At 41.2% G+C, this 25,415-nt stretch overlaps 1 protein-coding gene across 31 annotated transcripts in view; it reads right to left on the bottom strand.

Moving 5' to 3' along the window:
- Nucleotides 1-6,506: 6,506 nt before the first annotated feature.
- Nucleotides 6,507-25,415, bottom strand: part of Sgip1 (SH3GL interacting endocytic adaptor 1) — a 199,285-nt gene continuing 180,376 nt past the window's right edge. For all 31 annotated transcript variants that reach the window (XM_076564600.1, XM_076564588.1, XM_076564591.1 and 28 more), the window contains 7 exons: nt 20,281-20,392; nt 15,092-15,247; nt 12,833-12,965; nt 11,206-11,408; nt 10,649-10,713; nt 9,963-10,127; nt 6,507-8,469 (listed from right to left, as the gene is read on the bottom strand). In XM_076564600.1, the coding sequence (XP_076420715.1) occupies nt 8,447-8,469; nt 9,963-10,127; nt 10,649-10,713; nt 11,206-11,408; nt 12,833-12,965; nt 15,092-15,247; nt 20,281-20,392 (857 nt within the window). In that variant the 3' untranslated portion in view covers nt 6,507-8,446. The remainder of the gene's footprint in view (nt 8,470-9,962; nt 10,128-10,648; nt 10,714-11,205; nt 11,409-12,832; nt 12,966-15,091; nt 15,248-20,280; nt 20,393-25,415) is intronic.

Raw genomic sequence — 25,415 nt, 5'->3', positions numbered from 1 at the left:
CCCAGGCCGTCTCCAGGGTGACCTCCCCAAACACTGCCCAGGCCGCCCCTCCCCGGCTCGGTGGGCCTTTGAGCAGCTCTAGACTCAGGCATCCCATCATTACTGTGTCCCGGGGGCCTTCCTAGCCCCCCTGCCTTGTGGAGCTGCCACGATCTGACTGAAGATGCGTCCTCAGATTCTCCTCTTCGTACTTCTCTCCCTGCGGATGTCAGGGGCGCTAGTGGGAAACACGGAAGTTTTCCAGGACATCACACCTGAGACACGAAGACATAGGAGCTTACCTGTCCCCTCTTCCCCGAGGCTGAGAGATGCTGTGCAGCGGTTCAGTTTTATTCCATTGCCCTAACAACTGTGCCACGAAATGACTGTTCTCTCATTACGGAGGTAGTGAACTGAAAACTGATGTTGAACGATGTACTTGGGGCGCACCTGAGCACAGGATCTTTAAACCCTGCTGTGACAGAAGCAGGCTGCCCTCCCTCACTTCCTCGGTGGACTCTTCCCAGACTACTGAAGTTTAACAAGTTTGCAAGGCGGCTGTTTGGGGTCGAGGGCCCACCTTCTTTCCTCCCTGCCATAGTGAGCACCCACTTAATGAAGAGACCAGACTCCACCCATGGCACACAGCCTACAGTAGTGTCCTTGACGAACGCTCTCCTGGTCCACAGCAGCCAGGATGGTAACTGAGCATCCGGATTCCAGCGCAGTGTTCTAAGAGCCCTCAAGCTCATCTCAACCCCTGTTTACACAAAGATAAGAGCGGGAAACAAGTGCTCTTGACTACTACCAGCTACTAGTTAGATCTATTCAGCGATCAATAGCCGCTACCCCCATTTAATCTGCTTAAAGAGCCAGTGATGTAGAGACGCCATTATTCCATTTTATCTTATTGTTATGAGGATATTGAGAACTATGATGTAACCTGCCCAGGCTTCTGGTCAAATCATGGAACTGAATTCCCTCTACCAGAAAAAGCCCTCGACTTTGCCAGAGAGTGGGTTCACCATCCTCTCCCTTAATTATGTAATTATGTTTTCCAAAAATGTAGCTAAAATTTTTAAGATGCAGGAAATAAAATGCTCACAGGTCAGTTTATTTTCATATTTTTCATTTATTTTCCAGAACAAAAAAAATCACATTTCAATAACAACTTACTCACATTAAATTGCATTTTGAAATGGGAATCCTATTTGCAGTAATGCATCATAATGAGTAATTGCATATTCAAGATTGTGTGAGATGGGTGACTGGAAGAATTATGAAGGAAAGAACATTTATAAAAATCACCAGTTACAAAAAGTGATATCCACACTTTTAATTAACTCATAAGGCGAGAGACATGAAGATGGTCTCGTGGTTATATTCAATCTGTACAGCTACATTCCTGCCACCCTTGCCCAGTAGAGAGCTCACAGAGGTTCTCTGAGGGAACAAGCCTCTGCTCCTTTGCTGGGTTGAGCACACAGGAAGCATTAAAGCTGTACTGCAGATTAGGCAATAAGGGTCGGGGGAACACTGTTGAAATGAGCAGGTAGGGAAAAAGACAGGACATTGACTTGTCGACTAATTTTAAAATATACCTTGAGTATTTGAACGCACAGTTTCTTCTGTAAATATTTTATGCCCAGGATGTTTTGTGTGGTGATATACTCAGTACAGGATTATAAAGAGAGTCAGTGTACTTTTGCTACATGGATCACAGATAATTTGAAATAAAGGCCACTATCAGGTCCTGATAAACATCTTCTTCACTGACTGAATGGATTGCATCATAGTTAGAAACACAGCAAAAATTCTCTGCGATGCCTTTCCTACCTAGTTTCTTATTGTTCAAGAAGAGTAAAACACCAATGGCTTACACTGCTACTTAGTGGGGATGATGATTCAAACTGACCATTTCATTCAGACAGGCTTTGCTCTGTGCAAGTGAAAAACTGGTGAGAAATCTTTTCACTTGGAACATAACAGTGTTCAAGCAGCCTAAGATCAGCCCTAGCAATTCCTGCTTGGCATGCAGTGTAGCTCTGCTGGGAGGTAAGACCAAAGGGTCACCATTATAGCTCCTACTGGCTTCCAAAATAAGTTGCCTTTGACTGAGATAAGGGGCAGTGTGGGGTGGGGTGGGTGGGAGAGGGATGCAGCAGGATGAGGGGAGAGAGAGAGATATAGGGAGAGGCACCGATCTTTTTTTGTGCACATTCATCTAAAAAAAGCAGTAATTAAACACCGACTCTTGGAATCAATGCAGCTTTAAGAACTGTCATGATAGGAACACCAGGTTTGGGATCTTCTGAGATAGTCATTTGGTATATTATTTTTAAATAGCTTAAGGTGATGATGAATAAATGACATTCAACATTCATTTTGCCAGAAATGATGTCAATAAGGTAATGGAAGCTCAGTGAGTCAGATGGCATTAATAGACGCATGATATGCTCAGTCTGTGAAGCAGGAAACTTATGGAGAGATGTGTCTATCTGCTCATAATTCACAGAATCTGAATGGACTAACAGTTGAGTTACATTTAGAAAATGTATCATTTCTGTCTGGTACAAACACTTTTAAATAAAGGGAACATTTTATATTTGATTTGATTGATATTTTATATTTTATGTAAGAAAATGATTTTCAAAAAAGCAAAGACAAAACAAAACCCAATACTCAGGGTTAGCCCTCTGTCCATGCCGAGAGAATAGTGCATTGCCTTGGCCTTAACCAAAATATTTTCATAGACTTCCAAAATTTATGTAAAAATACTATCAGCATTGTCCAAACAGGATTTAGTTTCTTGAAGTTGTTTAGTCAAATATAACTGAAGATTCTTCACTAGTACTAATTACTTCAAGAATTTGGAACCTCTTCAACAAAGAGGGCCCTGAAGTGTTGATCACAGGTGCAGATCTTAAAAAATTAAAAATATTTCCATGTTGGGTCAAGAGTTCTTTAGACAATAAAGTTAAAATTCACTAAAAGATACTAGTGAGCACAGATTCACTTCCAATGATCAAAATTCCCTGTAAAGCTAAGATCTTAGCCTAACTTTCCTTCTTATATTATTTTATTTACACATCCTTCCATGGAGCTGTGAATTAGAATTAAAAGGAAAGTTTCCTGGAGTTTTTCAAGGGATTCTTACATATAAAAATACCCCTTTCCCAGTTCAGTGACAGTCTAAGTTTTATGAAGACTGTGACAGTCATTGCCCGTCTCTGGAGAGTGACAATTGTGGGATAGGACCATGTGTTTCAGGACACAACAAATGCTTGTTTGTGCTAGTAAAGTCCACATGATCTGGAAAACACCGGTGAACGCAGTTCAGCTACACTGTACTTCTCTTTCTGTAAAATGGCATTAAAGGTCACTTTAATCTGTACTGGCTTGGCACTGAAACCTCTTTTTTCTTATGAGGCTAAAGATGTATTTAGCACAGACAATGTGCTCAAGGAATAAAGGCAGGAAAATCAGAAGGTAAATCTGGAGAATAAATTATTATACCCACGACACAGGTCAACAAGCTGTCTGTTTTGTGCAGCACTGCCTGCTTAGGACAGGAAGCAGAAACTAAGCATGGGACCAACCAAAGATGCCAGCCTCACTCATCATCTCAACTGACCCCCAAACCTGATGACAGTCCTTCAAGAAGGAATTTCGTTTCAGTTGGATCCTAACAATGCAATTCTGCTTGCAGAAGATAACACAGCCCCAGAGCAGTGACAGGTGAGACAGGCCTGTGCTTTTTTTTTCTTTTTAATATTTGGAGGTGTAATTGGCACACTCCTGTCTCACTAATCCTCATCATTATATGGATGAACAGGAAACATGAGAGAAGCCATATTTAACTCATAAGTGAGGGAACGGCTTTCTCCATCATTTGCCAGATGAATGAGCGAAACCAACACAACACAGAAAGGGAAAGGAGTAGGGAAAATCCAGCGAAACTCAAGAGAGAAATGCGTCTAGTGAGTGTGGTGGATGGGGGCATCGGAAGAGTCTCTTTAAATGGAGTCATTTGGCCTGATTTACTTATTTATACCAACAATTTGACTCATTGGTTCGTGAGAACATCTTGGGGGCTTCACGAGAACATCACATTTCCTTGTATTAAGTTTCTAAGCTATATTCTGGGCCCACTTTGATATTACCAAAAATCTTGCCTTCTGGTGTTAGAAGCTGCTGAACAGAAAAAGTCACATGACAAAATGTATACATTTTGGCTGACTGTGATTTTTCAAAACTCTTCCTCTTTGGGGGAAGAGAAAGCTATAACACACACACACACACACACACACACACACACACATACACACACACACACACCTACCTCTCTAGTGGATATTTGCATATTTTACTATCATTCAACATTCATTTACAACTTGTGATTGCTTTGAGAAAAAGTAAAACATAGCAAAAATTGGTAATTTTTTTTTTCTGGAATGAGGCTAATCTATGCTTATAAAGCCAAGAGTCTATGAAATAAAGTCAGTTTCCAAGACAGCGGTCTGAGTGTCCCTTGCAGCTATAAGAATGAATCGGGGGGAAAACACTAGAAAAAACTGCATTTACCTTAAAATTAATACTTAAGTCTGCTATAATGTGAGCAGCAAAAAGGGCCCTAGAGATCTATCAGAGCCATGATGCTCAGATTTGGGATGCTTATCAATAAACATATCCTCAAGTTCCATCCCTAGAGATTCATAAAGACTTGCTGGTACCCATGTGCAGTCTGTCTAGGTTCTGAGACTATAAAGGCACCCCAATTTAAATTGCTACTCTACTACTGTTTGGAAACAAAGGGTCCCACAGGTCATCCTTTGAGAGACATTGGTTCTTTTAAAGTAACATCTTATGAGGCCCATCTATAATCCTGCCAATGCAAACTTTTCACAGTGCCTTTTATCTTGACATTCAGCTTGATAATTTCCCCAAAAAACAAACCAAATGCAACAGCAAGGTACCCATTCTGTTGGGGATAATTGGGGTCCTTTGGGTCCTGTGTGTCTGTTTGGGGAAATTAATCAGCCTAAGCCTCAATACCATCATTGGGAAAACAAGGACTAAAAAGTATTTTTACCATTTTCTTATTTTAAATAGAGGTTGAATGAAGTGGTATCTGCAGTGGCTGACAGCTGGGGAGCACTCTCAGTACAGCTATTTTTATTGTGTGGCAACTAACCACTGTGAATACACATGTTCTTAAAGTCTCAAAAGCTGGTGTATGTGGGACAAGTAGCACTGTCAGTCTCCAGAGTCAGAAGGTACTTTGGAGTCCTTTACATATCCCGACGCTATGTTTCAGCATCCAGAGGAGCCCCTCAGTGCTTGACCACATTCTGCTTTATAGGATTCCAGGCACAATTTTATTAGGGAAATAAAAGTCCCATTAAAAAAAGCTTGAAAGCTACACATGGACTCACTTTCACCTTAAAAGTCAGAGGAGGGCGGGGACTCATCTGAGTTCACACAGCAGGCAGCTGTGGAGGAACAAAGGTAGGTCAGCTTCCTCCAAAGGAAGAATTCAAAGCGGAAGTGTGCCTCACTAGGTGGCTCTGACCCTTTGCCGACTGGGAGCAAGAAGAAGTTTATAAAACAGTAAAAAAGCACTCATATCTGCCCTTTTACTTTCCAGTCACTCAAAACCCTTTGCACATGAACAGTCTTCCTTTAGAGGTAAACTGTGTCCTAAATATCATACAGGGAATTATCATTTTAGCGGTAGGTGCATCACATAGTTTTAAATTAGTAATTGCAAGGTCCAATTATGATAAAATTCAGACTAATTTAAACAAGAATTTATTTTTTTTAAATTTCATAAAAAATATGGGATTTATTTGAAGAGAAAAACATACTTTCCATGTTGCCAAAATAAAACATTTACACTTTCTATCAGCTTTAAAGATCAGAGTGTTTAGGAAACAGCTCTCTGGCTAACCAGAACTTTGTTTTAATTTGGCTCACTGTCCTGCAAACCATCTGGCTGTGCGCTAACCCATTTTGTTTGGACAAAAGGGAACCTTACTTGACAAACACTGATAACCGAAACCTTGCCTTGATTAGGATCACATCTCAGGACATGAGTTCTTATCCCACAGTGCTGCAGATGCAGCTCTAACAGGAGATGAAAGCCTACAGGATTAAAACCAAACAGAACACCAGCATCTCCGTCCCTGATACGGGCATATGCTATTTGACCCAGTTTCTGAACCAGAAGGAACCACGCATTCCCCATGGAAGCTCTCACTATTGAGTCTTAATTTTGAGATTGCCAACTGCCATTTCATTTCACAAAAGTCAATTAAGGGATTACAGGATTTCTTCATAGTTCTGAATTTGATTCCTGGAAACATTTGAATACTGTTAGAGACTAATCAAATCTCTATCTTTAATTACATTTTTACAATATCAATAATAAAATTGTTCTTTGGAAAGAAACACCGTGTATTTAATGACCAATTCATTCTAAAGCTATATAAAATAAGATATAAAGAGAAAGACGTGAGAAACAGTAATATTTACACATTTTTAATATGCTTTTGTGTTAATATTCAATATTTTTTCCATGAATTGACTACTTAAAAACATTTTATAATCACATTCTAGATAAATTTTGTTTTTCTGCTTCTTACTCTTCATTGGCTTAAGTTTTCATTTCCCCATGTTCCATTAGACTTAAGTTTTACATTTTATTTCTCTATTTTGGTTTCAAAACCAAACTTACTGTGAACAAATTAGTTTGTTCAAAAGAACCTTCAAAGCTAGGCTGCTTTGGGGAACTAGGCAAGAGCCTGTTTTAAATAGTATGAATTATTCCCAGGTAGAACGGATCATCTTGGACATTCTTTTGGTAGCAAGCATTGATTGAAGAGAACATAGATTAATCTACAAAGCTTGCCAGAAAGAGCTGCCAATTGAAATCTCATTGTTGAAGTAAGACTTAAAAAAATTTAATTTGATTCTGGAATTAAAAGGAGCCGAAGATCTTTGTCAAATATGAGTGAATACAAAATGAAATTCAGCAGCGGACACTACACACCCCACTTCAATCGGAGTTCTTTAATAGGAGAGACTGGGACAGGAGCTGTTCTCTGTTGAAAATAATGTGTGGCTTCCTGGAAGACTTAATCTTTAGACCTCAGATGACAATGTTTCGATTCCCGTCCTGTGGGGGCACACCCCTGTCCCCGCCCTCACCCCAGAATTGCGGCATTTACTGAGCTTCAAGGCCACAGCTCTGACTCTGCTTTCCATTCCCCAAGAACAGTAAAGATTCATAGTTTTATGCAATGAATCTTAAAATCATTCAAAAAATATACATAGAACAACAAGGTCGATAGAATTTCATTTATAAAGCTTCTTTTTTCCTTCCCCAAAGATGTAAATGATAAGTTTAAAATTCTCCTTTTGGATTGAAACAGGGAACTATTTTATTTTTCCTCTAAGGTCCTTACTCTCAGTGTTTTGATTCTTGTTAGTAAAGAAAAAAAACGGGGTACTCCTGGCTGCTAGATGAGACAGGCCCCTCTGATCTGAGCAATTTGTGCAAAAGTGTTAACTGGCTTAACTACAGAAAATCTTGAAACTTTAAAAATCATGTTGGCTTTGATCTGATGATTTAGCAATCTCCACATTTCCTAAACTGCAGAGATGGGCATGGGGCAGGTGAAATTTCAACATCCTCCGCACTCCTGGATATAATTTAATCTACTTAAACTTTAAATATGAATTGCTTTTCCCTTTTTACACAAGTTATAAAAATAAGAGGCCCTGTTTACACAGTTTGCATTTTTATGAAATTTGCAGTTTGAAAAAAAAGCTTTTTAAAAAGTGGTAATTAATGCTTCTCTTTGAATATGCAGTAACTTTAGAATTTTTTTTCCTGAAATAGTTTCTGAATTTAACCCACTAAACTGAAGCTAGAAGTTTCCTTTAGCACTAGAGGAAAACATAGTCAGGAGTGAAGAAAAGTAAGTTTTTTTTTTCTTCTTCTGGTTCCATTTAAGGTTCTTGATGTGCGGCACCCCCTTTATGATAACTATCAACATTATATTTAAACTTTATATATTGACAAAATGCACTCTATCTCTGTAAGCATTGTGCCATTCAACAGTACTACTATTAAATTTACATACCACAATTTAAATTACATCCGTTTCAGGAATGAAAAATACTAAAACTCAAGTGTCTAAGTGCCTTACTGGAATGAAGGAACAGTTTACAAATACAATAATTACATTTGAAAACCATTAACAATATTACACCTAGAAGTAAATACTGTAGAACTGATCATCATAGTACTGTGAGGGGAAATCCCTGCTGGAAGCCAGGACCTTCCAGTTGGTAGACCCCAACTATAGATATTGGTTTGTTTTCATCAAACCAGATGAAAACCCGTCCCTCATACAACAGTTCTTCAGGACATGGATCTTCCAAATCCTTGCATGAGATTTTATTAGTTATCTGCCAAGTATTTCCCTGCAAAAAAAAAAAACCACAGATCAAAGCATTACCCATAAGCTCAATGGTATGATGACCTGTTTATCTTGCACTACCCCTTGGAACCAAACACTGTGTGTTTGGAGTGCTATATTCCTATGAAGTGGTGAGGTTTTCAGGTTTCTAAGTTCCCCACATCCATGGTCACCACTTCTCCTTCTGTAGACAAACAGTTTGCAGAGCCTTCTGGATCCTGCCTAGGTGGGTCAGGGATTTGTCCCTGAATATGGGAAGCTGTCCATATTTATTTCTGACTTAGTGCATTTGAGAGTGAAAGGGATATAATTAATAATTACATCAGAACAGCAGGTGTAGAAACCAGGACTCAGGGTAAGAGGAAGGGGGAGGTGGTGACATGCTTGCTTATGTGTAAGGCTCTGGGTTTACCCCAGTAAGCCACTGACAAGGGCAATCATCAGGAAGGCCCTGGCTCTCCAGAAAAGCTGTTGTTTGTGCCACACTAAATTCTTGGGCAAACAGTTTATATAGATATTTCCTTCCTCTTCCTCTTCCTCTTCCCCTTCCCCTTTCTCTTCCTCTTTTTCTTCTCTCTCTCTCTCTCTCTCTCTCTCTCTCTCTCTCTCTCTCTCTCTCTCTCTCTCTCTCAGAGAGCGAGAGTACATATGTGAGTATCTGAACCTTGGCAGGTGTGTGGGAGTTAGAGACAACTTGTAGGAGTTGTTTGCTTCTTCCATCATCTGGTTCCAAGGAGTCAAATTCAGGTCATCAGGCTTGGCGACAAGTACCTTTATCCACTGATCCATCTCACCGACTCAAAACTACATATATTCTTGTTTTTTAAATATATCATTGTCTATGTATACATGATGTGTGTGTGTGTGTGTGTGTGTGTGTGTGTGAGAGAGAGAGAGAGAGAGAGAGAGAGAGAGAGAGAGAGAGAGAGAGAGAGAGAGAGAGAGAGAAGGAGTGAAGTAGCATGTGGAGGTCAGAGGACAGCTGTTCCAAGTTGGTTCTCTCTTTCCACCTCTAACTGGACTTCTGGGAGCCTGACAATTCTACAATTCAGGAAGCCCAGTTGTTGAACAAAAGCCTTCCAAGGAAGCTAATGCTGCTATGCCTTAGGCATGTCACACATTTTTATGTTCTTTCTCCTGTTTATTTTATTTTATTTTTTTAAATACATTTTCAGGTAGGAGAGAAAGTCCAACCCAAGTGTATCAATCTTGTTTGGCAACACAGCAGCAGGATGCATCCCACTGACTCCAATATACAGATGAGCCATGTGGGGATGACGGCTCAGCCCAACACAAGAGACAGGCCCAGAATACACAGCCAGAGCCTTCCCACGGGGGTTGCCAGTTCATGTGTACTTTGTTCAGACAACCGTTTGCTTTCTAATGGGATGTGAGGATAGGAACAAGGAAGCAGAAGATGAGAAACCACACTTGCTTCCTGCCTGAGGAGGGGTAGCAACCTCACCTCCGCCAATGAAACGGAAGCTACCCACTCACCTGCAGCAAACCTCTTCTTGATGAGTGAAAACCGGTACCCTGCTCCAACCAGCTCAATGTCACAGCCGGAGAGTGTGCTTCCTTCGCTGGTGAACTGCACAACCAACGGGGAAGGTTTGCTTGGGCCTTCGGATAACTGAAATCTTGCCAGCAGGGAGCCTACGCCTTCAAAAGAAGAGCATTATTGCAAGATGGCAGTTGGCAGCATCACTTTGCACATAACCTTGAAATGGCATTTGAGATTAACTGTGCAAAACTGGACAGCCTAGAAAGCAGTGTATTCTTCAGTTACAAAATGATGGTGAGTAAAAGCACCCTTGAGTAATATGAGTGACTGGTTGAAACACAGTCTATTGAAAAACAATAGAATGGTACTTTAACATTTGCAGCATGCCTACATCCTTTTCAACCTATGAGAAGCAGTAGAGGAAAAAAGACATCTATATGGGCTCTGACACAGGATGGACACATGCTTCCTGAAGGGCTCTTCTCTGCCACAAGGACAGTCTATGTAAGGTGAGATCTTGGTGGGAAATCAAAGAGGAAGGTTCACTAAAAGCTACTTGCTTTTATGGACGTTAATAACCAAACAGACATTCTGCCTCTTTCTAGGGCTACATGGATTTGGGTTCATAGTTGGCTGATACCTGTAGGTTATCTCATATTTAAACCTGTGATTACATTACCTCCATTTTCTGACTTCTGGGAGATATCAGGAATTTTCCATAATATTCTTTGTTGTTCAGCATTCCTAAAAATAAAGCAAAGGGCTTTTTCACATACCGAGGATTTGTTTAATAGATGCCACATTTCCAGATAGTGCTAATTAAAACAAAATGGGTCTCAAAGCGTTTAGCTCTGCCTGACTACATATGTACCCTACATACATAAAGTCTCTTCCTTTTCCTTATTCTAACCAGCCACAGCAGTGTGAGATACACAGAGGGGGATACAGTGTCTAGAACACATCTACCCAGAAAATAGATGTGAAGAAGTATTTGTTAATCGTTTAGTTTAGGTAATGTCCATTGAAGCCAGCTCAACATCAATTTTTAAAGATGTATTCTTTATTTTGCTGTTACTAGTGGAAAAACTGATCTCCTCCCCGACTCCGGCAGGCTTGCTGAGGTTTCTTCCCACAGTAAACCCTGGTGCTAAAACTCTTCAGTCCCTTTACTGAAGAAGCCATTTTAGGGGGCAGGGGAGGGGGAAGCTTTTATTATTTATTTATTTATTTATTTACCAGACTGCTGGAGGAAGCACAGCCTGGAGCTTGGTCACTCCTCCGTCTATGGGGACCAGGAACTGCACGTTGTTAAGGGCCACTGCGGTGGTCATGGCATCCGTGTTGTACTTATAATCTATTCGCAGGTCGGTGCTCGCAGGCTCACATCGCCAGTTCACTGCTAAGTTCAGAGGTGTGGACTGAATGCCCTGGGCAGACACCTTGCCAAAGGACAGGAGAGAAAAGGTGTTACGTCTCCACTGCTAATCTAAAACCAAACCAGAGGCTGTGATTGGCTCCCACGGGACCGGGCTTACAAACCCAAAAGTTGTGCTACTGTTTGTGCTCTTCACAAACAGGATTCTGGGGTGCACTGGAGTGTTCAGGTGCCAGGTGGGAGTGCTGTGTCCTTGGGGTGACTATCGAGGTTACAGTTAGATACACAAGATCAGCTGTGGAAATCCCTACCGCACTTGAGAGGCCACAGTGCGTTTTCTGTACTTAGGGGGGTGAAGTAGCATGTGGGATAGAAGCCGAGGCCATGAGACCAGACACGCTTGGGTGTGAATTCTGGTTCCGCCACTTAACAAGCTGATTGATTTTGGAGAAGTCGCTAAACCCACTTAGTCTCAGTTACTTTCTCGTCTGCCAAATAGGAATTATAACAATGTGGCTCATAGGTTGTCAGGAAGATTAGAAGAGAAACAGCATGATGTCTAGTGTAGAGCAAGGAAGTGAGTCCTTCACACAGGAGGAGTGTCATTTATGTCATATTTGCTCTTCACAACAAACCAGGGAGGCAGACAACACTGGGCACCGTCCTTCTTCCTTTGAGATTTGTCAACATAAGGACCCGAATCCAGACCCTCTGCTTGGAAGAACTACATTGTCTGCAGTCTGGTTAGAGCCAATAATGAGGGACTTAGAACAAGAATGAGCCAGGTTCAAAAGTTTCATTAGATTAATCATTGAATTACTTCTTAGCAAAAGTTTTATTACAACTATTTCATGAGGCTATCATACTAGAAAAAAAGTCCAGGTTATTTATACCCAATCACTTAAAATTAAAAGGATTAGAACACTTGTGATCTTACCATGATTATGTTGATCTAACTTACTAATAATCTATAATATTTAAAAAATATAGATTTATTTATTGTTTGCACGTGTGTGAATTTATGCACACCACATGCATGTAGGAGCCAGCAGAGGACAGAAGATGGCCTCAGAATCCCTGGAACTGGAGTCATGGAGTTGTGAGCCACAGTGTGGGGGCTGGGAACTGAAGTCATGTTTTCTGCAAGAGCAGTAAGTGCTTTCAACAGCTTTTAACCTCTGACATATTTTTACAGCCCCAACACTTAGAATCTTAATTAAATGTGCATATGTGTTTTAAACTTCATTTTTTGGGGGCATGTTTCTATAATTTAAAAATAAAACACCTCGCTTTGTACTTATGGGTACATGATTAATATTCTTCTCACTAGTCCCCACATGGTTCTTTAAGTCTTCAGTTGTTTTTTTTCTTATAACCACAGCATTTCAATAATATTAAAAGAAAAGTTCCTTTTATGCAATAGTAGGCACTTTGGAATGGAACTTGGTAGTATGAAACATGATCACCCTGACCATGTGAGAGGATTACCTGGTATTTGAGCATGTCCACATTATAATATGTAGCCTGGGGTTTTTGTTCAGAGACTTTCTTTAGATGAGTCATCAAGTTTGGCATGTTTACCCAGAATTCCTTGGTATTGGCATCATTTTGTGTATTATCACTGTTAAGATCAAAAAAAAAAAAATCAATGATTGAGCAGCATCTCATCAACACCATCATCTGCACAAGAGATGTCTTAGCAGATGGCCTCTGATTTCTCCATCGCCTTTGACAATCCGAACACAAGAGCATCCCCTGGGTGGTGTTAGCATAGTGCAGTTTGGTGTGGTGTCCCATAGGCCGCCCAGTTCCCACAAGAAGGCTCTGCTCTGCTGCCAGACACTCCTGTGAGCTTCTGTCTATTAACCCAGCAGAATGACAACTGGGTCCTTTGAAGCAATAACTATTTCCTCATCCACACTCAATAGCTCTCCCTACATAATCTTAGTTCAACCTAAACTCATCAGCCAATGCAATTAAGGGGGGAGTAAATTGATTTTCCATTGAACTGGCTTAACTTATAGCAATTTTCAGAAATGAACCAGTTAAAAGACTTGGAGGTACACACTTGTAATCCTAACTTTGAGTAGGTTGAGGCAAGAGGATCACAAATCTGAGGGCAGCCTCAGGTACACTGTGAGAGTTTATCCCGAGATGAAAACAAAACCAAACAAGCATAACCAAAACAAAACAAAAATGTAAAGATTTGGCTTCGCTAACTGAGAAGGATGTAGCTAACACCACCATTCTCTTTGTCAGCACTCAGGAGTTCGTCCAAGAACATCTAAATAAAAAACTCAATTCACAAACGAGACAGCCTTGGAGTTTAGGGTGGTGGTCACAGTTACTTCCAGTAGGAAAGTTGAGTCTTGGCTCTCTAAAAAGCTTAGTATCCCTGACAGCCGGTGTTCAGCAGCCTGTCTAATGGCCACTTGCTTGCTCTACACTGCATGCAGCTGCTTCTTCATCCATGACGAAGGACCAGCTGGGTTCCATGCCCTCTGGATGCTGCTATCTCATGGGGACAGGATGGTGAATGAACAAACAGACAGGAATTTTTTAATGAAAAGGATGGGGACTTTCCAGGAGAATGGCAAAGGGACATTATTTACTTTTGGGGATGGACATAATTTACTAAAGGGATTACTCTCGATGGCTGGAGAGGGCAGAGGATGGACAGGGGAGGCGGAGGAGCTGAGAGGAAGTGGAAGCCATAGGAAGAAGGGGAGGGTGGTATGTTAGAAGATGGGGAAGTTGATACACCAAGCCTTGATGTGTGTGTGGGGCAGGACTTCACTCATTTTTGGTAGGTAGACCAATGAGGAGAACAGACACACAGATCTGAGTAGATGATCAAAGTCAATGGTACAGGTTGAGATTCTAGAACATGTATCATGTGAAGCCACTGGTCAGCTGTGAGCAAAGAGCACTCCCATAAAGGCCTTGGCTGTAAAAATGTATTGGATCAGGGCCAGATTGGAGTTAGGGAAGGAAGCAATTGCTACTGCCACAGTCTGGGGATGTGATATTGGTACTAACTCAAGGAGAGATGCTGCAGAGGAAGAGTCTGGGCACTGAAGAGACTTCTAGGTAGCACATCACACTTTATGATGGAGAGAAAGCTGTCAAGAATGACCCCTTTTGTCACACCCACCACAAACCAGTACACACATGCACATCCTAATAAAGACATCATTTCAGGCTTGAAATAAGAAAGTGTGCATTTACAGGAACAAATCCACATGACCGTCCGTAGTGTGACATATGTCAATAATGACCATTATAGTAAAATCATATGTTTCACAGGAAAGGTTTTCAAATTTACATGGGAGAATAGCCCATAGTTGCAATATTAGTTTCTTTAAAAGAGTGTTCCTACAATAAGAAGTTTTTCTATTATTAGGTCCATCACCTACTGTTCTTATCAACTGCTTTTAGTAACAAGTGAAACAGGCACGTGTACATTGTCAGCAATATGGAGTTTCCTTAAATGCCTCTTTAACCTCTTTAGAAGTTGGCCACTAAAGCACACAAATGCATCATATGCAGCTACCCCTTCACACAGCATCAAACACACAAAACTGGAAAGCTAACACACACTCCCGGTGTCTGGGTGTTGAATCTATGTGCACATCTGCATTGTGGTGAGTCAGCCATAGTGCTGTTCTTGCAAGGGAGTACTCCTTATCTGCTCACAGGGTGCCAAGGCAATCACTTCTTTAAGACAGTATGCAGAATCATATTTACCAGCAGAGAAGTTGGGGGTTCGGCAGGACGTGCTCTAACCTGCTGGAATTTATCACCCGAAAAGTCAGAGCAGCTGGGGATGGGTTGTTGGCAAAGTGTCTGGTGATGCCAGCGGGGAAGGACAACACCATTTCTCCCGTAATCTTAACAATGCATCTGAAATACCAAACACATGAGAGGAAAGAGCAGAAACAGGGTCAGTATGCCGGGGTGCAGAGCAGTGGGGGACAGAAAAGGTTTGAGTGACAAGGTAAAACACCCAGAGTTAAAGACAAACAGTTACAATTATGCTCCCAAACACCAAGTCCTTTCCAGCTCACCCGAGAATTTGAGAACTGAGCTGTTTTTTTTTTTTTTAAAGAGGCTTAGTTGTAGGAAAATATAAAATATGTTTCTACAATGGGTGGCAATATCAAGAACTAGAATTTGAACTTATCTTTTTGACTATCTGTTTTGGGGAGTAACATATACCCCTCTACTAAAAAAATCATAAAGAAAAAATGGCCTTAAAACATATTTATTGCATGGGGGTTCGTGTGCATGCATCTGTGGCAGTCAAGGGATAGCTTGGGGGAGCGGGTTCTCTCCTTCCACCATGTGATTTCTAGGGACAGAGCTCAGGTCCTCAACCTTGTGGGCAAGAGCCTTTACCAGTTAAGACATCTTGCTGGCCCCAAACTGGTTGGCTATTTGGTTGAGTGTGGTTTGGAGTGTAGAAGACCAGCACAAAGAATATGGGTTGGCCTCACCAATCAAATCATTTAGTCTTGTGGGTTTTGCTTGTTATCCTTTTTTGTTTTTGTTTTTGTTTTTTCAAGACAGAATTTCTCTGTGTAGATTTGCGCCTTTCCTGGAACTCACTATGTAGTCCAGGCTGGCCTTGAACTCACAGAGATCCACCTGGCTCTGCCTCCTGAGTGCTGGGATTAAAGGTGTGCACCACCACTGCCTGGCATAAATTGTTATCCTTATATCTCACTGGGACTTACTTTAGTTCTTTGAGTAGTGGGATCAGTGTCTTTTATGTACTCCAACATAAAGTTCTTATGTCCTACTTTATTAGTTCTTTAGTCCGTTATTTTGTCTATTTTGTCACAACTATATTAGCCACAGAAATTAAAACATGGTAAGATGATAGTTCAGAAGGAAGAATAATCATTTTTAAAGGCTTCGTGGAGGTATGAAGATGATAGAGTGTAGTTACTTATAACATAAAATTACACACATTTGTATGATATAAAATCATTGCATAATCAAGATCCATGCATGTTTCCATTGTCCCCAAGCATGTCTTCCTGTCTTTCTGTAATCCCCCTGTCCCAGTTTTACAGTCCTCGGTCCTAGGTACCTGCTATGTACTTTTATTACTCTACGTTGTTTTGCACTTCCATAATATAATCTAACAGATCTGTGCTGGGGGTGGGATTAGACTTTGTTCCTCAGAAGAATCATCTTTAGATTTGTCCATGTAGTTCTGTGTATCAGTAGGTCATTTGTTTTTTGTTTGCTGAATGGATATATCATACTTTAAAAAGAATAAATCAATTCACCCATTGAGGAATATTAGAATTCTTCCCAGGCTTCATCTGTTACAAAGGTGTGATCAATGTATGCAGAGGTCTTTGAGTGGGCGTGATTCTAATTTTTCTTGCTAGGTATGAGGGAATCACTGGGTCACGTGTTGGGGGATACCTTTCACTTTTAATGAAATAGCCCAACTGTCTTTGTGTCTTCCTTTGCCATGCCCCCTCTCTGTGTTTTGTTTTTCTTCTTTTTTTCCCTCCTCCCTCCCCTCCCTTTCCTTTCTTCTTTTCTCCCCGTGTTTTCTAAAATGGAAAATACAGCTGTGTGTGTGAGCATCTCTGTATTTCCACATCCTCACCAGCATTGTGCAGAATCTGCCTTAATTTCAGCTGTTTGGTGAGTAGTGAGATCTCATTTGAACTTGACTTTAAAGAATGTCTAAGAATATGAAGATCTTTTTAAAAAGATTTAATTAATCAATTATTAGTTTGTGTGTGACACACACACACACACACACACACACACACACACACACGAGAATCCTTGAATGCTCATACTATGGGGGTCATAGCATCCATGGGGGGCAGAGAAGAACTTGCCAGAGTTGGTTCTGTCCTTTCACCACATGGGTTTCTGGGCGGTGGAGCTCAGATGACCAGGTTTGGCCAAGTTTACCTTCACTGCTATGAGCCATCTCTCTAGCCCACAACTTTGTTCTTTTTCAAAGTTGTTTCAGGAATGGGTCCAAACAGAATACAGAATCACAGCATCACTTTCAGCATAAGCTCAATTTACAAACTTTCAATTCCAACCCACTGTTTACGATCTACTCTGGGAGACTTAAAATTTAAAAAATTGTTTTTCTTTGCCTGCAGCATCAGGTAAAGTTTTGTCAGTAGAGGGCGCTGAAGAGGCAGTGTAAGGAGTTTGCATTATTGTAATTACAGATTACTAAATTCCATGTTTCTTCCATTGTTTTTTTTTTTTTTTTCTTTAGGAAAATATTTTTGACCTATCAGCATTTGATGTGAATGTCAATGTGTTATATGAATCTGGATTATAAAAACTTAAAAATGTGAAATGGAATTAGAAATCAATCACAAATGAAGCATTTACAAAGAATGAAGAAATTTTCAAGTCGGGTGGCATGGGACTCACAAATTGGGTCCTCCCTCTTGCCACAGGCAGCAATGGATTCTCGAGCTGGGCTGCAGAATTTGCAGCCAGTTCCAGTCAGGAGCTGTGTGTGACTGTGAATTTGGGGAGGGCAAGAGAAGAGCATCTCTCCCATTCCACTGTGCTGTGAGGTTGACACCAGCACACAGCCTTTCTTCTGAGTGTGCTCTGCATGCAGGAGCTTGAGCTGCTTAATTAATCAACCTACTTGGGCTTCTACACTGTGAAAAATCTTTTCCCCATTCGGTTCAAAGGACCCTTTCTGAAGCTTGCCTTACTATATCCTCATCGTTCAGCTTTCTCACTTTGCTCTTTTTCTAGGTTGGACATATGGAGAGATTTTTTTTTCTTTTTTTTTAGAAAATTATGTGGTCAAAATATTAAGTCTTCCACTGCATCGTATTTACACCTTTCCCATCCCACTCTGGATTATTTTCACATACAAATATTATCTCCCATCCTAGATGTCTCCACCTGTGTACCTCCTGCCTAGTGCAATGGTTGGTGTAGAGTAACCATTCTGTAGAACTTAGATGAGGGAGTCAGCTTGAGTCATTTCGCAACTGCTACTTGAGCACTTCGAGCCTTGTTTTGGTGCTGAAGACACAACAATGGAGAACAGAGTCAAAAAATCCAGCTGTTGGGGCTTCCATTCCAGTGGACAGGGAGAGACAGACAACGGACAATAGGAAAAAAGTATGTGTGAGGGGTCAGAGAGGGCTATGGAGGAGGAGGAAGTGAGGCAGGGAGGTTGGGGAGGGGGGATGGGAGGAGTGCTGCTTTCTACAGGCTGGATGGGAAGTCGAAGAACCAAAGTGAGGGGACAACTGCTCAGATACATGGATGAAAACTGAGAGAGAGAGAGAGAGAGAGAGAGAGAGAGAGAGAGAGAGAGAGAGAGAGAGAGAGAGAGAGAGAGAGAACAGGGCATGAAAGAGAAACAGTTCTAGGCTAATGTGGCTTAAGTAGAGAGCACTGAAGAGGAGGAGGGACACAGACAAGGGAGGAGGGAGCAAGGCAGACTAGATCACAGAAGGGCAACCAGGCGTTGCTGAACGATCTCCACCAACAGAGCACAGAGCACCTACGACCTCACAGATCCCTGAAAAGTGATTTTCCTGTGAACAGATGAGACTTCGGAGCATGGGGGTGATGTGCTATGATGAGGATGGACTTCAGAGGTGCCAAAGTGGAAGCTGGGAAGACCAATTACATCTCTGAATACATTAGTGAGTGAATGAATTTAAAGCCAGTCAGGAAGCAAGCAGAAGAGGAAACATTGTGTGGTTCTCCCGTGATTTTTCCACCATAGTGTATGTATTCTCTCCACCTCCCTATTCATTTTTTAAGTACATATGCTTCTGTTTTTCTCAGTTTTATCAGCCTCAGTGTTCAAGGCATTGATCAGCCAGTGGTGAGTGGTTCTTCTAATTCACATAATAGGCAATTGTACACATTCTTGGTTCTGACAAGACTACAGGACTAACATGCATGTAATAAGTATTTATCAGCTTTAGCTGACAGTGTTTATGTGCTCCATATAAGCCTCTCTCCTCTCTCCACCGTTCCCTCTCTTTCTCTCTGGTCCTGCCTTTCTGGATCAACCTCAGTATCATAGTGTCTGTTTCTCTGTTATTATGGATCTAGAATAAAGCCTGGTTGTTGTTGAAAGAGCCATGATAACAAGAAAGAACGAAAGACCTGGTGTCTGGGTAGCTTTGGGGCTGGAGATACTAATTCTGTTGGTTTTCTACAATAGCAGTAGGAGAGTTAGACTTTTTGAGGGGAAAGAGGACTCATACTTGGTCATGTGATTTCCCACCTAAAATGTGTTGCTCCAATTATATCTACTTCTTACCTCTTAAAAAGATCTGAAATGCATTCTGTAAGCACATCTGTTCCTTCTCATTCCTCTCTCTCTAGATTGTAAGATTCTCTAAGCCCTGTTCTTGTAAGTGAAAAAAGAACCAAGAGCAGTCCATCCTTCACTTAGGTTTTCTTTTTGTTTACTGATGGACCTCAGGCCTATAATTAAACCAACGATACACTTGGTAGCAGTGTGGTGTGGGTGTTTGGTGGACAGGGTAGAGTAATACTTCTTGCCGGTGGTTTTGAGTTAGAATTCCCTTTGTTACTGAGTATTGAAAGCTGTATATACTCCTGTGGGGGGGGGAGCAATTGCACACATAAGATGTGGTTCATGTCTTTAAAGCCAGCACATGGGAGGCAGAGGCAGGTAGATCTCTATGAGTTCAAAGCCAGCCTGCTCTACACAGCCAGCTCCAGACTAGCCAGGGCTACATAATGAGACTGTCTTAGAAAATCAAATGCAATCTAATTTCAGAGAATTTGTAGACTTTATGCATCTGAGCCATAGAATTCTTTCTCAGAAGGTAGGATAGTTACATTTAGGGTATCCTCTACCCCCCCCCCCCCCCCCACTAGACAGGACAGGTTCAAGAGGACAGGGGTCGTTATCCCAGGCTTACTTGCTTGGGTCTGCTCCTTTGAAGTAGGCGTTGACGGTTTCTGTGAACGCTGCAGCAACTGGCAGGGTGTCCTGGGCCCCCATAGTGAGAGGACTGGGTCCCCTGGAAGAACCTGTAGGAGATGAAATGCTTCCATTTATTTGCGGCTTATGTGAAAGGCATGAGTACATGGAGCTACAGCTCACTAAAGGATTGGGGGGGGGGCTACTACCAAAAAAACCGTGATTACACAGTAGCTGTGCATTCAACGTGAGCACAAGTATTTAAAAGGAAATATTTGGCTGGTTTATAGACAAACACACTTGACATTGATTCCGTTACTTGACTACTGAAGCAAATCCAAGCCAAGAACGAAGTCACAGGGGTTTATAAAGGTCCTGCATGAAGCACGAGGCAGTATTTGCATGACAGTTTGTGCAGCAGGTGGTTAATGGGGAGACGTGCTAGTTTCCTATTTCCCGTTAGAGCATTCCACCCAATCGAGTGCTCCGACTGGAAACCCGCATCCCTTCATTTGGAAGAGGTAGTCATGTGGTGTTACATAGCTCACGGCCCTTTTCTGCTTTATTTCCGTTTTCAAAAGCGCAGTTGCTCTCAGATTCAACAAGGTCAAGCTCCTTGCCTCAAACAAATGCTACCAAAACGTACACGTTGACTTGGCACAGACAAAGGGACGCACTGCTCACGCGTGCGTGATTGACTCTATCAGCCTCTTTGTGTTCATTGAACACTTGCTGTGTGCCAGGAGAGGCAATGCATGCCTCCCATGAGGTGCTTCATCCCACCTGCCCCTTGGCCTGTGGGATAGGCAGGGAGAGCCACATTTTACAGAAGAAAAAGCTGAAGTTTAAGGGCCTTCTCTAAGATAATACAGTTGTTCGATCAGTGAAACAAAACATCCAAATCTAGATTTGCTTTCCTGTAAAGCTTGTATTTTTATCTTCACGCTGCATGGTTTGTCTACAAGAAACATTTAACTACAAAGATTTGCTGCAACATGTAACTTCACCAAAGCATAAAGTTTAGCTTGTTGCCTCTGTTATTAGTTTCTAGGCATGGTACTGAACACAGTATCTATGTTACATGCTTGTTGCTTTAGCTTTCTACCAAAGATGTTTATTCCTCCTCTCTTCCAGCATATGCTACATGTATTGGTGTAAACCCATCCTTTCTATGTCTTCCTCCTCAACATAACCTTTCCTTCTCATTCTAGCTCATGACACTCCCCACCCCCAGTTTTTTCTATCTTCATTCAGCTTGTAATATCAGTACTTGGTAGTAGGTCATCAATTAAAAAAATTATTTATATTTTATGTATGAATGTTCTGTATGTACACCTATATGCCAGAAGAGGGCATGAGATCCTATTATAGATGGTTGTAAGCTACAATGTGATTGCTGGGAATTGAACTCAGGACATCTGGAAGAGCAGCCAGTGCTCTTAACCACTGAGCTATCTCTCCAGCCCCTGTAGGTCATTAATTTAATGTATATTTGCTAGTATCATGTGTCATGCCCTAGTGTAGATGGTGAGGATGCTCAAGATGAGTTAAATATAGTCTTTGTTCCCTGGAGTTCAGTGTGCAGTTATTGCTATTCTTGTACTCAACAGCATCACCACCATCACCATTATCATTCACACCAGCACAGACCTGTCACCATTACTTACTTCCCATTTCCTATGTGCCTTATGTAAGTGATAAGCATGATATTCATTTGGCAGACCACCTATGTATTACAGGCATCTCCAGCAGTGCTGCCAGGAGATGCTGGAACATCTAGGATATGGGGGTCACATGGAAGGAATTTAGGTCCTTGGCAGTATGCTCTTGAAGGAGATCTTGAGACTCTAACCCTTTCCTGTATAACTTTTTGTTCTCTGGTCACCATGAAGTAAACATGCCTCCTCTATTACGTACACATTTCTGACATGATATACTGCGTCACCATAGGCCTAGAGCACAGGGCTAAAGAACTGTGATTCCAAATCAACCTTTCTTCCTTTTAAGTTGAATATCTTTTTTAAAAAAAATATTTATTTTTATTCATGTGCATTGGTGTTTTGCCTGCATGTGTGTCTGTGTGAGAGTGTCAGATTCCCTGGAGCTGGAGAAACGGACATGTGTGAGCTGCCATGTGGGTGCTGGGAATTGAACCTGGGTCTTCTGGAAGAGCAACTGGTGCTCTTAACCGCTGAGCCATCTCTCTAGCTCCTAAGTTGAATATCTTAAACATTTTGTCACAATAACAGTAAACCAATCAACACAGGACTAATATTCAAAGAGTTTCTACAACTTGCTCAGTCTTGCCTAGCTGATATGCAAAAATTTTAAGACTGATACTTAAGTACTTGTGAGTTCAAAATTTAGGTTCTGAGGACAATATTATTTTGTTTCTGTAGCGGGTAGTTATAGGGCCATTTGGGGCAAGAAAACAATTGAGGTCAATTGGAGTGTGCATATCTTGGACCATGGGGTTGCCGACTTTTAAAGAAAGGAATTAGGGATGAGCTACTTGTGTAAACCTACACTTCCTCAAACAGACCAAGATTATACAGACATCTGCCATTCTGAGAACATGTGCCATCACCCACTGTAGGTCCAAGAAAGGCAACATTTAGACACATTTACAAATAACAGAATAAGAATAAACAGAAGAAATGATTTTATAATAGTGTTGCTCAATTTTTCTGTTTCCTCATTAGTTCAGATGTTTATACAGTGACCGACAGATGCTGGAGGACAATGGCTTCCCTACAAGAGGGGGCTGGGCTGTTACCATCACAGCAAAATCATGGCTTCCATGTGACTGGAACTTGGGAGTTCGGTGAGGGAGTAAAAAAAAAACAAAAAACAAAACAAAACAAAAAACAACAACAACAACAACAAACCTACAACCTAATAGAGTAATTAAACAAATGCTTTAAAAAGTTGGCATGAGAGAAAAAAATAAAACAAAACTGAATGGATGATTGGGAATTAAGTGATGAAGCATTTTACACAAATACTTTAGAAAACTTTCTATGTGAAAACAGACACTAAAATAATTCTTTTGAGACTCTATATGAAAATCCCTGGATATATCTCAGAGCAAAATGCACATGTATACAATATTTATATAATCTGAAGTAGAAGTATCTATGGCTTGAGGTTTTTGGGGGTTCCTGGAACTGAGATTTAGAACAGTTCCTTAGAAAATGAGAGACTCCTGAGCTATCTGATATAGGGGGTTCCACATTTAGATCATGTTAGCTATAGTGTAGTGCATAATTTTATGAGGGAGATAATAACATGTAGGAGGAAACTTGTCTTAAACATGTATGTGATCTCTCTCTCTCTCTCTCTCTCTCTCTCTCTCTCTCTCTCTCTCTCTCTCTCTCTGTACTTGTCTTGTCTGTGCCTGTGGAGACCAGAGGTTAACATCAGCATGTTTTCTTCAGTCACTTTTCTACCTCATTTTCTGAGACAAGGTTTCTTCACTGAACTTGGAGCTCACTGTTTCCACTAAATCATCTGGCACCAAGCCCCTGGGGTCCACCTGCCTCCACCATCTGTGCTGGAGTTACAGAGGTATACAGAGCCATGCCTGGCTTTTACCTGGGCACAGAGGACCAAACTCAGGTTCATAAGCATATGTAGCCAAGCACTTTGCCCACTGAGCTCTCCAGCCCAAGGACACGCCTTAAAAAGAAAATAAAATTGATGAGAAATGCAGATGTTAGCAGATAAAGAGAATATTATGGGCACTTTATTTTTGAAAACTGCAAAACATTTTAATAGACATGATATTTTTGTGAATAAAGTGATGTGATTTAGGTAGCTAATGGTCTTTCAAAGTGAACTGACAATTACGTCAGACATACTATGCAGGAGCATGAGTCAGTGGTTAATGCTTGCTGAGGAAGAACTCTCTACTGAGTGTTCCAGAGCTCTGTCTACAGACTAGGCTTTTATTATCAGAATTATTAGGGGTGCTAGTGATGATGATGAAGGTGTTAGCAGTGCAGAGATTAGAACAGACATTCAGCGATGACACTGGGTGGTGGCTGGGAGAATGGAGGTTGGCACTAGGTGAATGGGAGTTGGCATCCAGCCTGGGATTGCTTCTCCCTCTGATACTTGTCTAAACTACTTTTGGCAGTAGTGATGCAATTATAACCATTTGATAGGCCCATTCTGGGGATTAAAAAAAATATAGCATTTAGAATATTGCTCGGTTTGTAACAGCATCAAATTAGCTATTTTATGATGATTATTGCAATTAAGACAATATGGAAGTAATCTGAATGAGACAGGCTCAAGAAGTTTTTAAAATTTTGGGATACTGAGCTGGAACTGCTGAGAACAAAAACAGCAAAAGTAAATATGAAATTATTTATATTAAGATCAAAACATTGCCAAACAATCTAGACGTGTCTTATATTTACATATTTGTGTCCCCACCTCTATCTTGTGCACAGAGAATCTCTGTATGTGTGACAGGGACACTCAACCCTCCAAAAAAAGGAAACCGTTTTCCGAGCATCTGTACTCTCTTAGAAAGTTATTCTCATGGTAACAACCTCAACTATCTACAAACTACCTAATACTACAGGCTAGGAAGCTGAGGGTGCACTGTCTGCCCTTCCCCCAAGAGAAGTACAGTTAGCTGACTTCTCTATGGTCACAACACTGTTTTCTTGCAGATTTTTGGTCCTAAAAAATCTGATGCCTTGAATCATAGAACAATAGCATTTCAGATATTTTTTAAAGTTTTAAAGCTCCTCTTCACCCTCTCAGGCCATGCTTTGACTCTCTTCGCTACTGTTGGTGTTATCTCACTTTTGGTCAGTAGTCTTTCTAAACAAAGACCCTGGGGTTTTATGGGGACACAGAAGCCTTAGGTAGTTTGTCACACTAACTAAAAGATGAACTGCTGAGTGATCACAAGATTAACAGAGGAAGCCTGGGCTCCACAGTCATAGCTCCCGGGTGTGAAGTCTGGGTTTCCACTAGGGACAAGGTATTTGATTTTTCTGTGACTCAGTTTCCTCATCTTCAAAACAGGATCAATAAAAACAGCATATTAACAACTCGCACTAACCACTAGAGGCAGTACTTTTGAAGTCCTTAGTGTGGCACGCACTTGAAGAGCAC

The sequence above is a fragment of the Peromyscus maniculatus genome, chromosome 2 (assembly GCF_049852395.1).
Source record: "Peromyscus maniculatus bairdii isolate BWxNUB_F1_BW_parent chromosome 2, HU_Pman_BW_mat_3.1, whole genome shotgun sequence".
Classification (NCBI taxonomy): Eukaryota; Metazoa; Chordata; class Mammalia; order Rodentia; family Cricetidae; genus Peromyscus; species Peromyscus maniculatus.
This window is presented reverse-complemented; position numbering and strand designations above follow the sequence as displayed.